Raw genomic sequence first — 12592 nt, 5'->3', positions numbered from 1 at the left:
TACCAAAAGCAATATTTGTTTCGTCAAGTAACAGTTTTTCAGTAACACCTAAAACTTTGGTCGTAATTCATTATTGCATATTGTAATTTTAAGATGTATGGTTCATTACCTAACCTGTGTGTTTCAAAGGAGACATCTGAACATTTCCAAAATTTAATCTGAGCACCAAATCTTTTACAGAATTTACGTTTGATTTCGCTGAGCAGATTAATCTCCATTTAACATTATATGCATTAAGATTAAACTTAGCAAAAGGTCATTAACTGGATAGCAGTGACGGAATAAGAGCAGTCTTAAAAGATTCGTAAAATTTCATTTCAAGTCAGTGCGTATGAGCCTAAAATTGCGTCTCAAAGCCTTACCCTTCAACAGAAGCGATACAAATTTGGTGTTGCTCCATACACAGCACTCCTTAAGTCAACGCATGCAAAGCTTACCGACGATAGACACTCCACGTTATTGATTTGCAACGTAATACAATAATATATTTGCTCGCTTCGCAGTACTGACGGTAGAGCTGGCCGCAGCCTAACATTACCCCCCAGACCTCCTCGAACATAACACTGGTCAACACACTTTTTCTGGCACAAGGTATTCCAACGGTTTTAAGGTAATTTGGGGTGCTGATTTCCAAATCTGGCATCAGATTGTGTCTATCAAATATTGCATTTTCAATTAAAACTGCAGAAGAAAAATATGAAATAAATGTGGATATCTACATAAAATGATATTATAAACACACTATCCTAAAAATACAGCTCCATATTTTAACACTAAAGCAGTCACTGACTCGCAACAACTTGCAATCATAAGTGACAGCGTTAATTTCGGGTAAAATCAATAAAAATGGGGTATGCCGATAGCATAAAAATGAGATGTGATAGAGCAAATCCGACATCAGATTTGGAATCAGCACCCTAAAATTAGTCTAAAACAGCTGCAAAAGTCCAGGCCAGAAAAAAACATGTTTTTGTTGTTGTTGACCAGTGTATATAATCGACGCTGGCCCGCTCGAATAACAACGGCGGTCGCTGACGTCACAGGTCCCGTCTCACCTGGATGGAGTGGCAGCGACGACGCTTCACATCTCGTCGCAGTCGCAGCGCCAGCCCCTGCTCAGGCAGTGCTTTCTGCCCAGCCGCCGGTCGCCCGGACCGAGCCGCTCAACGCCGACGGCGGCGAGCGGATCGACGGCGACGCACTCGCGCATGGCGGTGTTCAACGTGCGGCTGCACGGCGAGCATGAGGTGAGGGCCCTCGGTGGATGTGTCACAGCCACGCTGCCAAGTTACAATCCAACACCTGTCCCCCACCACGCCCGCCTGGTTCTCTGCCCCATTTCCTTGCTCCGCCTTCCACTCACCGTGACCCCTTACTTCTCCAGCCCCCCCCATTCCAGTTTGTTCGTTTTCTTCCCCCCCATTACCCGTGTCCGCTCCCCTGAAGAACTGTCACGTCACACCCCCCCCCCGTTCGTGGTCCCCACCTGGGTGGGTCAGCCAGCCCTACCCCCGGTTTTTCTCTCCTGTGAAATGCTGGAGGAAATCTGTGAACAAATAACTTCAAAGCTCATTGGATTCCTCCAGTGTAAATATTCTCATTCCAATTCATTGGGATCTGTCGAGTCGAGCTCGGGGTTGCTGCCGTTCGCAAAATTTCTGTCCCCCCCCACTTCCGTTCGGTGATCGGCGCTTTGTACCATGCTGGTGTTGAAGTTGTAATAAAAAAAACACTAATAAATAATCCAACACGTACACAGAGAATGATTGTACGTGTTCAAGCTCTGCGGTAGATTACTCTCGGATTCATTTCCTCCTCTGGCTACTCTTCCATTGCAACTGTGGGCCACTGGCCGTCAAACCTTCCAGCAATGTGTCCTCCCAAAGCTCACTTACTTCTGTGAAGTCAAAATTGCGTCGTGAAGAAGACGCGTGTTTAAGTTCTCTAAACCACGTGTTCATCTTTCAGTCTCCCAATGTTATTCCAAGCGAGCATCTCACCACGCTTCTCTGATGCACACTTTGGAGTTTTTGTTCGATTTGCTTAGTTAATGTCCACGTTTCTGGTCCATGTGCCGTGGCAACGAGCGTGCATTTAGAATTATTCAATTGTTTAAAGAAAAACAATGCATATATAAATGACTGAGATTTGCTGGCTGTTGTGCCAAAGCACTACTTGCACAAATAATAACCTCATTTTGAATTAATACTGCCTCATACGAAAAAACAATATCAATAATAACTGTATGTTTTGGGCACTTTCCTTTATTCAGAGCAGACAGGGTGCAAAGACTAATTCGTAATAAACTATTTTTGTAAATGTTGTGGATTCACTCTTCAACACACCGGTGGGCTAAAGTAGTGAACTATTTGTCTTTTGTCAACGTGACACCTTTTTTACTGATTGGCTATGTCGGGTGGTGGAAGGTTACGACACATTTATAAATAACGCGATCTAACCCAAAAACGTTTATTATTAATAATATTGGGCACGAAAGCCTCCGTGTTAAACTGCAAAGACTAACTCAATCAAGAGTTGAATATTGCACGTTGCATATTGTAGCTTCAATCACATTCGGTTGTTTTACTTTTAATTTAAACATTTTAAGGACTCGCTGCTCAGTCTGCATGAATGGAAAATGGTTTTAATGTAAATTCAGCTTCGTGGCGTACCCAGCCACCGCACTGAAAATTGTGATTTCCAACTAAAACTCAGTCAATACTTATAACATTTTTCCGTTTCTGCCATGGTGAAAATCCATTGCCTCGAATATGTTAGCCTCTTATGTGTTTTTTTTCTGTTATGTAGCAATGGTCAGCGACAAAGGTGGTGGGTGTTTATTTATTTATATCAAATGTTTCGCAAAGGTTTCAATATCTAGTCAAAATGCGAGTATCGTATGGCTCAATTGAGCAAGTCGTTTGTTAATCGCTGGTGGCAGCCCGTGGTGGAAATTCCACATTCTCATGGTGGGGGTCAGATTTCTACATTGGATGAAAGCCACTGTTAGTTTCTCACAATGTAGTTTATATTTTATAAACCGCAGGTGGACGAGAGACTAGAATGTTATACTCAAACCCTTACAACATTTTCAAAAGCATTCTAAGCTCCAAGCACAATGTTACTTTTGACAATAATAGCTGAATATTGTTTTTAGGCTAACCTGTTCGTGTATTAGCCGCATATTGTAGCTGAATGCTGACGAGACGTGTGGAATCTCAATGTAATCAGAGAACATGGGTTCAATCCTCGATTTCACTGCCCGAATGCATGCTGTTTCAATTTGCAAACGCACAGTATTTCTCTCTACATACAGGGTGTTTTAAAAATACGGACCCAATTTCAAAGATATAGCGATTTTACATCGGGTCCATATTTTTCAAACACCCTGCAGATTCATAGCAAAGGTTGAAAAAGTACAGCCGTGCAATATTTCGTGACCCAGTTTGAAGAGGCGGGGGAGTGCCCAACGCTTTAACCCACGACACGCCACCTGCCGATCGACCTGCAAGCAGCTGGGGAGAGGAGAAGATGCGTGGGGGGATTTAGGAAACTCGCCCCCATCGTTTCAACTGCCGCGCCAGGGAATCTGATGGAAGCACCGACTGCTGGATTGCAAGCCCAGCGCGCGAACCGTTAGGGGCCATCCATTGAGTGGATACGCAAAAATCTGTCGAAACTTACCCCCCCCCTCCCTGTACGCACGCGGACTTTTTACACCCCCCCCCTACCTACGTATGCCTGACGCACCGCCCCCCTCCGAATCCTATAGAACGGCCGATATTTAATCCACGTAGAAACTATCAAGGATTAATAATATTAACGTATTCTTAGGTTTTTTCGGTAAAGTCACGTAGGTAAAAAATGTAAAAAAATAATAATGAAAGTAAAATAAAAAATAAATTTAAAATCACGACGTTTCAGAGGCAACACAAGCTTCCGTCTTCAGGTGGAACCGTCACAGCACCTACGTGACTTTACCGAAAAATCCTAAGAATATGAATCCTTGCAGTCACGAAAGCTTCAAATCTAAATTAATATTAACGTGTTTAAGCAAACAGATTGTCCATCGCTGGACTGTCTAACTCATCTGAAGGCCAATGTAGACACATTATTATCGAGGCTTCACCCCCCTCCCGTTTCTTATGCGTACATTGTCAGTAGACCCCCCCCCATACGTAAGCGTACGCATTTGCGTTAACCCCCCCCTCCCCCCTCCATGCGTACGTACTCACTGGATGGCCCCTTACTCCACCGCAGCATCGGTTTGATACGCTGGGAAAATGTGCGTATTATTGGACAGCCTTAGTGGACAGGGCCTATTTTGCAAAAGAATAAGAGACAAGCAAGCGTTCTCCTATCGACAATCCAAGTCGAAAACAATCATTTCGGGATTCTTAAATGCTGCGGGCACCCCGCCTCACTGAAAATTGCCGTGCAGGCTAAACCGCAAGCCTCTTGATGTGGCCAAGCTGCACATTTTCAATTCTTGCGTTACAAAGAAAATAAGGGTGCATTTCCTTCTGAGTGCTCCAGAATTTGAACCTCATGCCCCTCTCCTCCTCCTCCCTCCCTCCTCTTACTTCACCAAGTCCTCAGTCTTAATTACTTGTTGGCATGAGACGCCCTGCTGCCAGCCAGATGCCAGTGGCGTCGCTCCCATCCATCACGGGCCAGCAATTAGTGTCAACAGCGTGGAGTCTTCACGTGGTGGGGCACGAGTAGTAGGTGGGTGGATTGACGGCGCTGTCCTGCGCACAAAGACAACAGTTACTCACGGCACTCAGCCACGAGACATGCGGAAAAGATGGATGAGCTCGAGTGACGGATAACTTGATACAACAACAACAAAAAAACGAAATGCATATCATCTGCATTAGCAATCCACTGCTGGATGAATGCCTCCCCTAAAACTGCCGTTCACCTCTCGCGAACCTGTGATGCGGCAATCCGTCTGGCAACTGCAAACGAACTGATTTGCCATTCACGTATTACAATTGAATATTTATGCGTGTATATGATGGATGGTTTTATGTTGACATCAACATTCAAAACTTCAGACAAAAGCTTCTCATGCCACTCAGCCACAATATTTGTAAAAAAAAATAAGAATGCGGCGGTGTTATGGGCAATCGCTAAAAAAATAAAGTATAACTTATTTTGGTGAGTATACTTACATTTGAAATATTATTACGTCATACAATGAACAAAACACACTAAAGCAGCGTTACTGAAGTATGAAAATTATATTTTATAAATGTATGGAACTATGCATCAAATATATCATGTGATGCAAGTTTAACCTTTCAAATCTAGAATGCTTAATGACAATCTCTACTCTTACACATAGACATAAATACAAACATTCCTGAGTGTTTCAGCATCATGAACATTTGCAGCAGCAGTAGCAGCCATGGCCTATCTACTGCTGAATGCAGGCCTCCTTACACCGGCACCATCCGTTATGGTGCTGGGATGAAACCATCTTGATTATCTCCCATCGCCGCTTCTCAACAGTGGTTGAGCATTCTCTCCTCTGGCTGCAATTTCTCCTCATTATTCTCAACCATAAGCCACTATCCGTGAGAGCGATGTGTTCGACCCAAGCCCATTGAACCCTCCTTGACAGTCAATGGTCTCTCATTAATTGTTTGTGGCCTGATGCAAGCGCTGCTGCTCACCCCTCTCTCTCTCTGTGACATTGCAAAAGCGCGCATCACCCCATGCCTTCCTGCACACCTCTCAGCTTTTCTTTCAATTGCTTTGGCAGCGTCCAAGCGCTCCGATCCGTACGTCACAGCGAGCAGCGTGCACCGACTCAAAACATTTTAACTCATCGACGTTGACATTCTTTTTATCATCAAACAACGTTTTCATGAACGCACCACACTCTTTGTTTGGACACTTGTGTCATCTTCATTTCAATTTTTTTCTTCTGCACGTGTGCAACCCTTTTGTCAATCGACTGCTGGGTGAAGGATGTCACGTCAGTTATGGGGGTTTCATCTCCGAGATCCACCGACCCTGCCCCCCCGCCCCCTCCCCCGCTCGGCGTAACGGCGCTCCCAGGCTTCTACCCTGCGGTGACCGCCACGCTTGTGTCTGCACGGCGCCCAGGTTTCTGAAATGCCCTACTACAGGTGGCCAGAGAACACGCAGTCGATGGAGACTCAGGTCCTATCTGAAGAGCACCACCACCTGTTAAACACAGCCTACACTTTCTCTCCATCTTCTCTCCAGTTATCTCTGTCGTCTCTTTCGTGTCTCTCTCTCACCGGTTGCTTCTTATTTATGTCTTCCCTTGACACGCAACGGCGCTCTGCGATCTATAGCTTAAGGGCACCTTATACATCTAAAGAGTTAAAACTGTTTTTGACCATGCTTCACCACACTGCTCAGTGTGGGTTGGTAATGTTAGCCATGGCTAGGAATCAAAAATGGATCGCTAGGTTCATAATCATCTTGAATACGTACTGAAGCAATAAAGGGGGCGTTATGTATTTTGATATGTACAAGATAGATACAGGATTAGGCGTTTTAACAGGAGAAGTGTTTTCTTTTTGTCCAGACAGCTGCTCAGAAACAACTGGGTTTTATTCTTCAGTTCAAGGGAGCCAACAGCCAGATAATGTTTACGTCCATCTGTCAACCCGTCCATCCGAGAATAATTCACGTGTTTTCAGTAAAATTGTAAACCCCTTAAACCAATTGCTATGAATTGCACAGATATATTTTCGGGATGAGTTTTACATTATTATGTTTTAAATCATATTTCAATGTCTTAAGTACAATATTGTATTTTCTTGGCCGTGAATTTTCTGATCTCTCACATTATGTACTAACTTGATGCGTTTCCCCTTTCACAAAAGTGATATTCACAGATGCAACCTGACATGTGGGGTCATTTTCAATGATGTTACACTTTTAGACAAATTCAAACCACAATACACTTTCGGATCATCTGACATGAAGTATCTACTGCATCTGATTTTTGTATTTTTCAGATTTAGTCCAAAAATAAAATACAGAATAGATATCCGTTTAATATATTAGATTGATTAGAACTTAAACAAGATTTATGTATATATTAATCACACCCTGTGTGTCAGAGCGATTAGTGTGTGTGTGTGATAGAAAACACGCGTGCTGGTTGATGCTCACGTTGCGAATGCGTGGTTCAGTTTGCATGCATTTTTGTGCGTTTCCACGTGCACGATTCGTAATAGAGTTGAACAAAATCCAAGGCTCCCTTAATAGACTAGCTTTGGCAGATTTTTAACTCTGAGATACTGAGACAGCTAATAGCCTTTGATTCCACATTAATGGCATGTTAAATGCGAGAGGCGGGCCGGGCTGTTTACAACAAATTACCTTTGGGCAGAGATATACTGCATTGACACAGACACAGGTCCTGTTGTTCAGAGCCAACAAACAGCTAAAACGACATCTACAGCAACCCATTAAACGGCTGTATTGGAACTTTACTGTGGCAAAATGCCTGAGGCTAAAGACATCTCACTGCAGGGCTTAGGGCACGCGTGAATATGATTTTGCGCAATATAAGTTAGAACAGGTCGGATTTTTTTGTTTGTTTTCAAAGTGGTGGATCTTTCGGAGCATTTGTCAAGGCGTCATGTGAGCAGAGGATATGGGTCTGCCGGCTGAGCCAAAATATCTGGGAGAGGCATCTCGAATGAGGCAAAAACGGTCTGGGAGGAGCCGTGGCCTCTAAATGTTCCTATTGTGGCAGTTGCCAAGACAGTCATGTGAACGGCCTAGCGGCAATCCGAACCCTCAGGAGATTCTCATAACGATTATAATTCTATCTGTGCCCTGAGCACTGCAACTTTGTACTCTCTCCATTAGACACAGCCGCGTTTTTTTGTTGTTGTTGCATTTTTAATACAATGTCCTATCTGTTGAAACGATGAAAATTTTTTTCCATGGAAGGAAGATTAAGTCATTGCATGACTGTGGAAAATATCTGAGAGTTCATCAAGATATTTATATTTAAGCTCATCCTCTTGCATGAATTTGGATTATGATCACGTGCGATTTTTCATTCATTTACTTTTTGTGTGTGCGGTGAAAATAGCCACAATTGAAAGCCCAATTAGTACAAAGTTGTGTTTTAGATTTGTAAATATCACGATGAGAGCCACGCTTTTAATTATACATATTACATATATTAATAACTACAGGTGAGCCATTGTGCAAATATCATAAATTTGAAGGGTTGGTGCCAGGATGTCTACTGATGGGTTACTATTTCGTCATGGCAGAAAGACCTCAAGCCGATACAACATTGATCCACTACCCCCTCTGCTGGTACGAACATGCTCCTTGAGTTTTATTCCAGTACAGCTGCAATGCAGGTGTCTCAGGATAGTGACTCAAGTTACATGTGTCCCGTTTGGCCCTCTCTATACATATGTGTGTTGAACTTCTTTCGTTTTTGGACAACAAACTCATCACAAAAAGCGGTTCTAAAGAAATTCGTTTAATGGGGCCAACTCCCCATTAACCACTGCCATAAGGTCCCATATTTCATTATCCCCATCATCAGCAGCAGCAGTGGAAGCAGGCATGCTCAATCTACTGCTGGGTGAAGGCCTTTCCAAGCCACCGCCACCTCTGATCATTGCGCGATGCAACAATCCACCCATCAGCTAATGAAGAGTTTTATCTACATCTACGACAGACGCCATCTTGGGCCCTTCTTCTGTGGATGCCACTCAGTAGTCAATGGCGAATGAGAGCAGCCGGTTGGAGTTGGTTCATGGGAGAAACTGAAATGTATCCGCTCGAAAGTTAAAGAGAGGTGTCCAAGGTGTTGCTTTCTGGAGGCGCTTAGCAACGCCAAGATTCCGAACAACCGCACGTGCAAATTAAACATACTCAATGAGGATGGTTGCCTTGCTTGTGATCACGTGGCACATCATATGTAAAGAAGCATAATCACTGGAATTCATTTTAATGCTTAACATCGTAAAACAAACATTATGGCTGGATATACTGTACAATAAAGCTAAGATTATACATATACTGTCTAGTATTACAGTGTGTCACATTGCAAACCCTTTTGTTTCTGCTTCTTCTCCCTCACACCCTTCAGCTTTGGAATGTCCTGCCGTTGTCTCTTTTCTTTCCCACAAGCCCCATTTAACCTCGCTCAAATTCAAGAGACGGGTCATCTCTTGCTGGCTGACCAACCCTCCGGTTGGTGAGGCAGACGCTCACTGGACATGTTTGAACCATTGCAACCTTGTACTCAGCAACTGTGTAAAAAAAAAACATGAATGTTAATATTAAGTTTCTGGTTAGTAAACTTTCTCTTGTCTCGATGACAGTTATTATGAGGGGTACCATGGTGGCGAGGTGTTAACTACCTCGCCCGGTATGCATGAGTTCGTAGGTTCGATCCCAACCCTGACGCCTGCTGTATATTTGGAGTTTGCGTGTCTCTCTCCCTGTGGTGGCGTGGACTTTTTCTCCGGGACCCCCCCCCCCCCCCCCCACATTTAGAAACACGCGTTTAGAGAATTTGGTTGCTAGAAATTTCCACGTGATAAGCCACTTCGTTAAGTTATAATTTGCGGCCAGGTCGCTTCTGAAAAAAGAGCTGTATAGCTCAGTGGTGCCTTACCTGGTAACATAAAAAAATATTATTTTAATTGTTTAAAAAGTTTAATTTGTTATCATTATGCTTGTTTACCCAGGAAAGCCTCACTGAGTCTCATGACTCTTTTTCAGGAGGGTCCTGTCAAGTTTTCATTGGATGGTGCGATAATTGGTATATTTCAATTGTCTGGACCACAGGACGAATTCCACAGGATGGTAAGGATCCCCTGGTGGTTTCCCTCTTTTTAGAAGGGGGAACGCACATATTCTAACAACTACATGGGTATCTCTCTCCTCAGTGTACCGAGAAAAGTACTGGCAAGAATGATTCGCCTTGTCAGACATGCTGAGGAGAGGCTTGCAAAGCCCCAATGTGGTTTCAGATCAAGGCAGTCCTGCACGGATGCCATAGGAAGACCTACATCTCTGCTTTATTGACCTGGTCAAGGCCTATGATAGATCAACAGGCTAGGGCTGTGGGCAGTTCTTTGTGCTTTCGGAGTCCCTGACTCTCTGCTCATAATCGTTAAGGGCCTTCATGAAGGTGCGCAGGCCCAGGTAAAGCTACGTGGCCAGGAGTCTGAGCCATTCCCTGTTTACCTTGGAGTCCAAGAGGTATGTCCTATGGCTCTCATATTATTTAACATAATTTTTGACGATGTAGTTTGAAAAGTTTTCCATGGCTGTACCGGGGGAATTTCCATCTGGTACAGATACAATGGGAGGCTGATTGATACCCGGGTGCAGTCGACGGTTGGATCCCTATTGGTCAACCATGTTATGTATGCTGATGATCTGGTAATTGCTGCTAACTCACTGGAGGAGTTGGAGGGACTGCTGCTAAATCTGTAGCGTGTCACGAAGAGGTGGGGTCTTACCATAAGCCACACAAACTAAGCACCTACCTGGGTATTTTATGACATCAAACACTCCATCCCTCAACTCCCCATTAATATGGTGGCAGTTTTGGAGAGAGTTGAGCATTTTCCATATCTGGGCAGTGTGCTTATGACTAGCTCCAATTTGACAGCAGAGGTCTCACTCGAATCGGTGGCATTATCGTTTCGTTGGCTGCATAATGCTATGTGGAAGCTACCTTGTTTGTTGCTCCAAACGAAGCTTGAGGTCTTCTCGGCCACACTCATGCCCTCCCTTCTCTATGCGTGTGAAACGTGGACCCCCTGATGGAACATCTGCGCCTGTTATAAATATTCGGGGTTGCCTGCCTACGATCCATCATGAGTTTAACTAGGCTGGATTGTTTGAGGAGCTGACAAATTCTTGAAAGAGCTAGACACATTCTCATCAGTAACCTCCTCTAGCAGGCAAGGCTGCATTGGCTTAGTTATATAGCTCGCATGCCAAGCCACTGCATGCCCAAGCAGCTGCTATTTGGCCGGATAGAGGGGGCTAAACGGATACGACACGGGCTGGAGTAGAGATGGACTGATGCGGTAGGGGAAAATATGGAGCTCAGTGGACTTGCCAAAAACTGGTGCCAGAGGTGTTAAGACCGCTGGCTCGTGAAGGATGCTACGAGTCAGTTGGAGGCAGTTGTCCTCCAATAACAATGGAGGGCAGATGAGGGACGCTCACAACAATGAGCGGAGCGCCAGGTGGCTAAAATACAGAAAATTGTCACAGCATGGGGCACAGCTGGTGCATCTGCCAGCCATCTCACTCAGTCAACCCATAGCACCTGGGTCTGTCCTGTGACCTCCTGTCAGCGAGCCTTCAACACTTCACGTGGCCTCTAAGTGCACCTGGCCTGGCACAGGCGCCGTGGAGACGTCACCGCCACATCGTGGTAAATGGCGGGTGTTATTCAATTGAGAAACATGCAGGTAATTTTTCAAATTTGGCAAATCTGTATAATGAGGCCAGCACACAATGGCCTATTGTCGTGAATTACGTCACGGGATCTTTAACGACCACTTTCCACTTTTAAATTGAGATTGAAAACTCATTTCTTTAGAACTGCTTTTTTGTCTTTATTTTCTTGTCCTTCCCCCGCACCTCCGATTAGCAGGGTTGGCTCTATGTACGGTACGAAATAAATTCACCATACGTTCATACATACAGACATTGTGTGTATTTTGTGCGTGAATATAAACCACAGTAATATCCAAGGCAGCTGTCCGATTCGGAACCATGACCCATACCACCGCCAACGTTGCACGTGAATAAGTTGAATTTGTCTCGCTTCCCCAGACTTCTGAGACGCATCACAATATCTCATCTCAGGATCGCGAACGATGGCTGCAGCTTGGGGTGGCCTTCATCCAGCAGTTGATTGACCCCGGCTGACATTGATGATCATAAGCATCGTCTGCAATCTTCCATTATTTTGGGAACGTTACGTGTGGAGAAAACACAAATTCTTCCCAATAGACGAAATTTAATTATCCTTCATTTAACATTCATTGAGTTTAATTTGTTTATTTATTTATTTATACGTATCCATCTTCAAAAACCTCCCAGTATATATACCCAAAATACAAATGTATTCACAAGCCCCTCATTGTGTTAGAAATAAAAGCGTGAAACTAAATAAATCAATTTGCGTGCAAAATAATTCATTGGCCACCCTTTTTTCCATGATAGGACACGGTATAAAGCTTAGCTTTGGGATTTGCCTGAGCAGTTCATTTCGGGCTCTACTTTCAGTGAACAGCAGACCGCATGCAAGGCACCATTCATGAGAGTGCATTTAGGAGTAAGTAAAACGTTTACTGTTTTATTTTATGTATGTATGTTGAACATTTTTTGCACCTCACGTAGCCAACCGCGCTAATCAGAGGCGCAGGGGGAATGACAACACAGCTAGACACAAGAAGCAGTTCTGAAGGAATTCGTTTTAAATCTATATTTAAAAAGTTAAACTTTTTCAAAAAGTGGCACAGTTGTAAAAAATAAAGATGTTCATAATTTGCATGCCTTCATTCACTAGTGTGTGTGTGTAAGATAATTA

At 43.9% G+C, this 12592-nt stretch overlaps 1 protein-coding gene across 1 annotated transcript in view; it reads left to right on the top strand.

The window, feature by feature from the left end:
* The first annotated feature begins 1079 nt into the window (after positions 1-1079).
* Positions 1080-12592, top strand: part of LOC144946266 (microphthalmia-associated transcription factor-like) — a 30636-nt gene continuing 19123 nt past the window's right edge. Inside the window, exon 1 of the mRNA XM_078875159.1 lies at positions 1080-1247. Within this exon, the coding sequence (XP_078731285.1) occupies positions 1209-1247 (39 nt within the window). The 5' untranslated portion in view covers positions 1080-1208. The remainder of the gene's footprint in view (positions 1248-12592) is intronic.

Source organism: Lampetra fluviatilis, chromosome 40 (assembly GCF_964198595.1).
Source record: "Lampetra fluviatilis chromosome 40, kcLamFluv1.1, whole genome shotgun sequence".
NCBI lineage: Eukaryota > Metazoa > Chordata > Hyperoartia > Petromyzontiformes > Petromyzontidae > Lampetra > Lampetra fluviatilis.
This window is presented reverse-complemented; position numbering and strand designations above follow the sequence as displayed.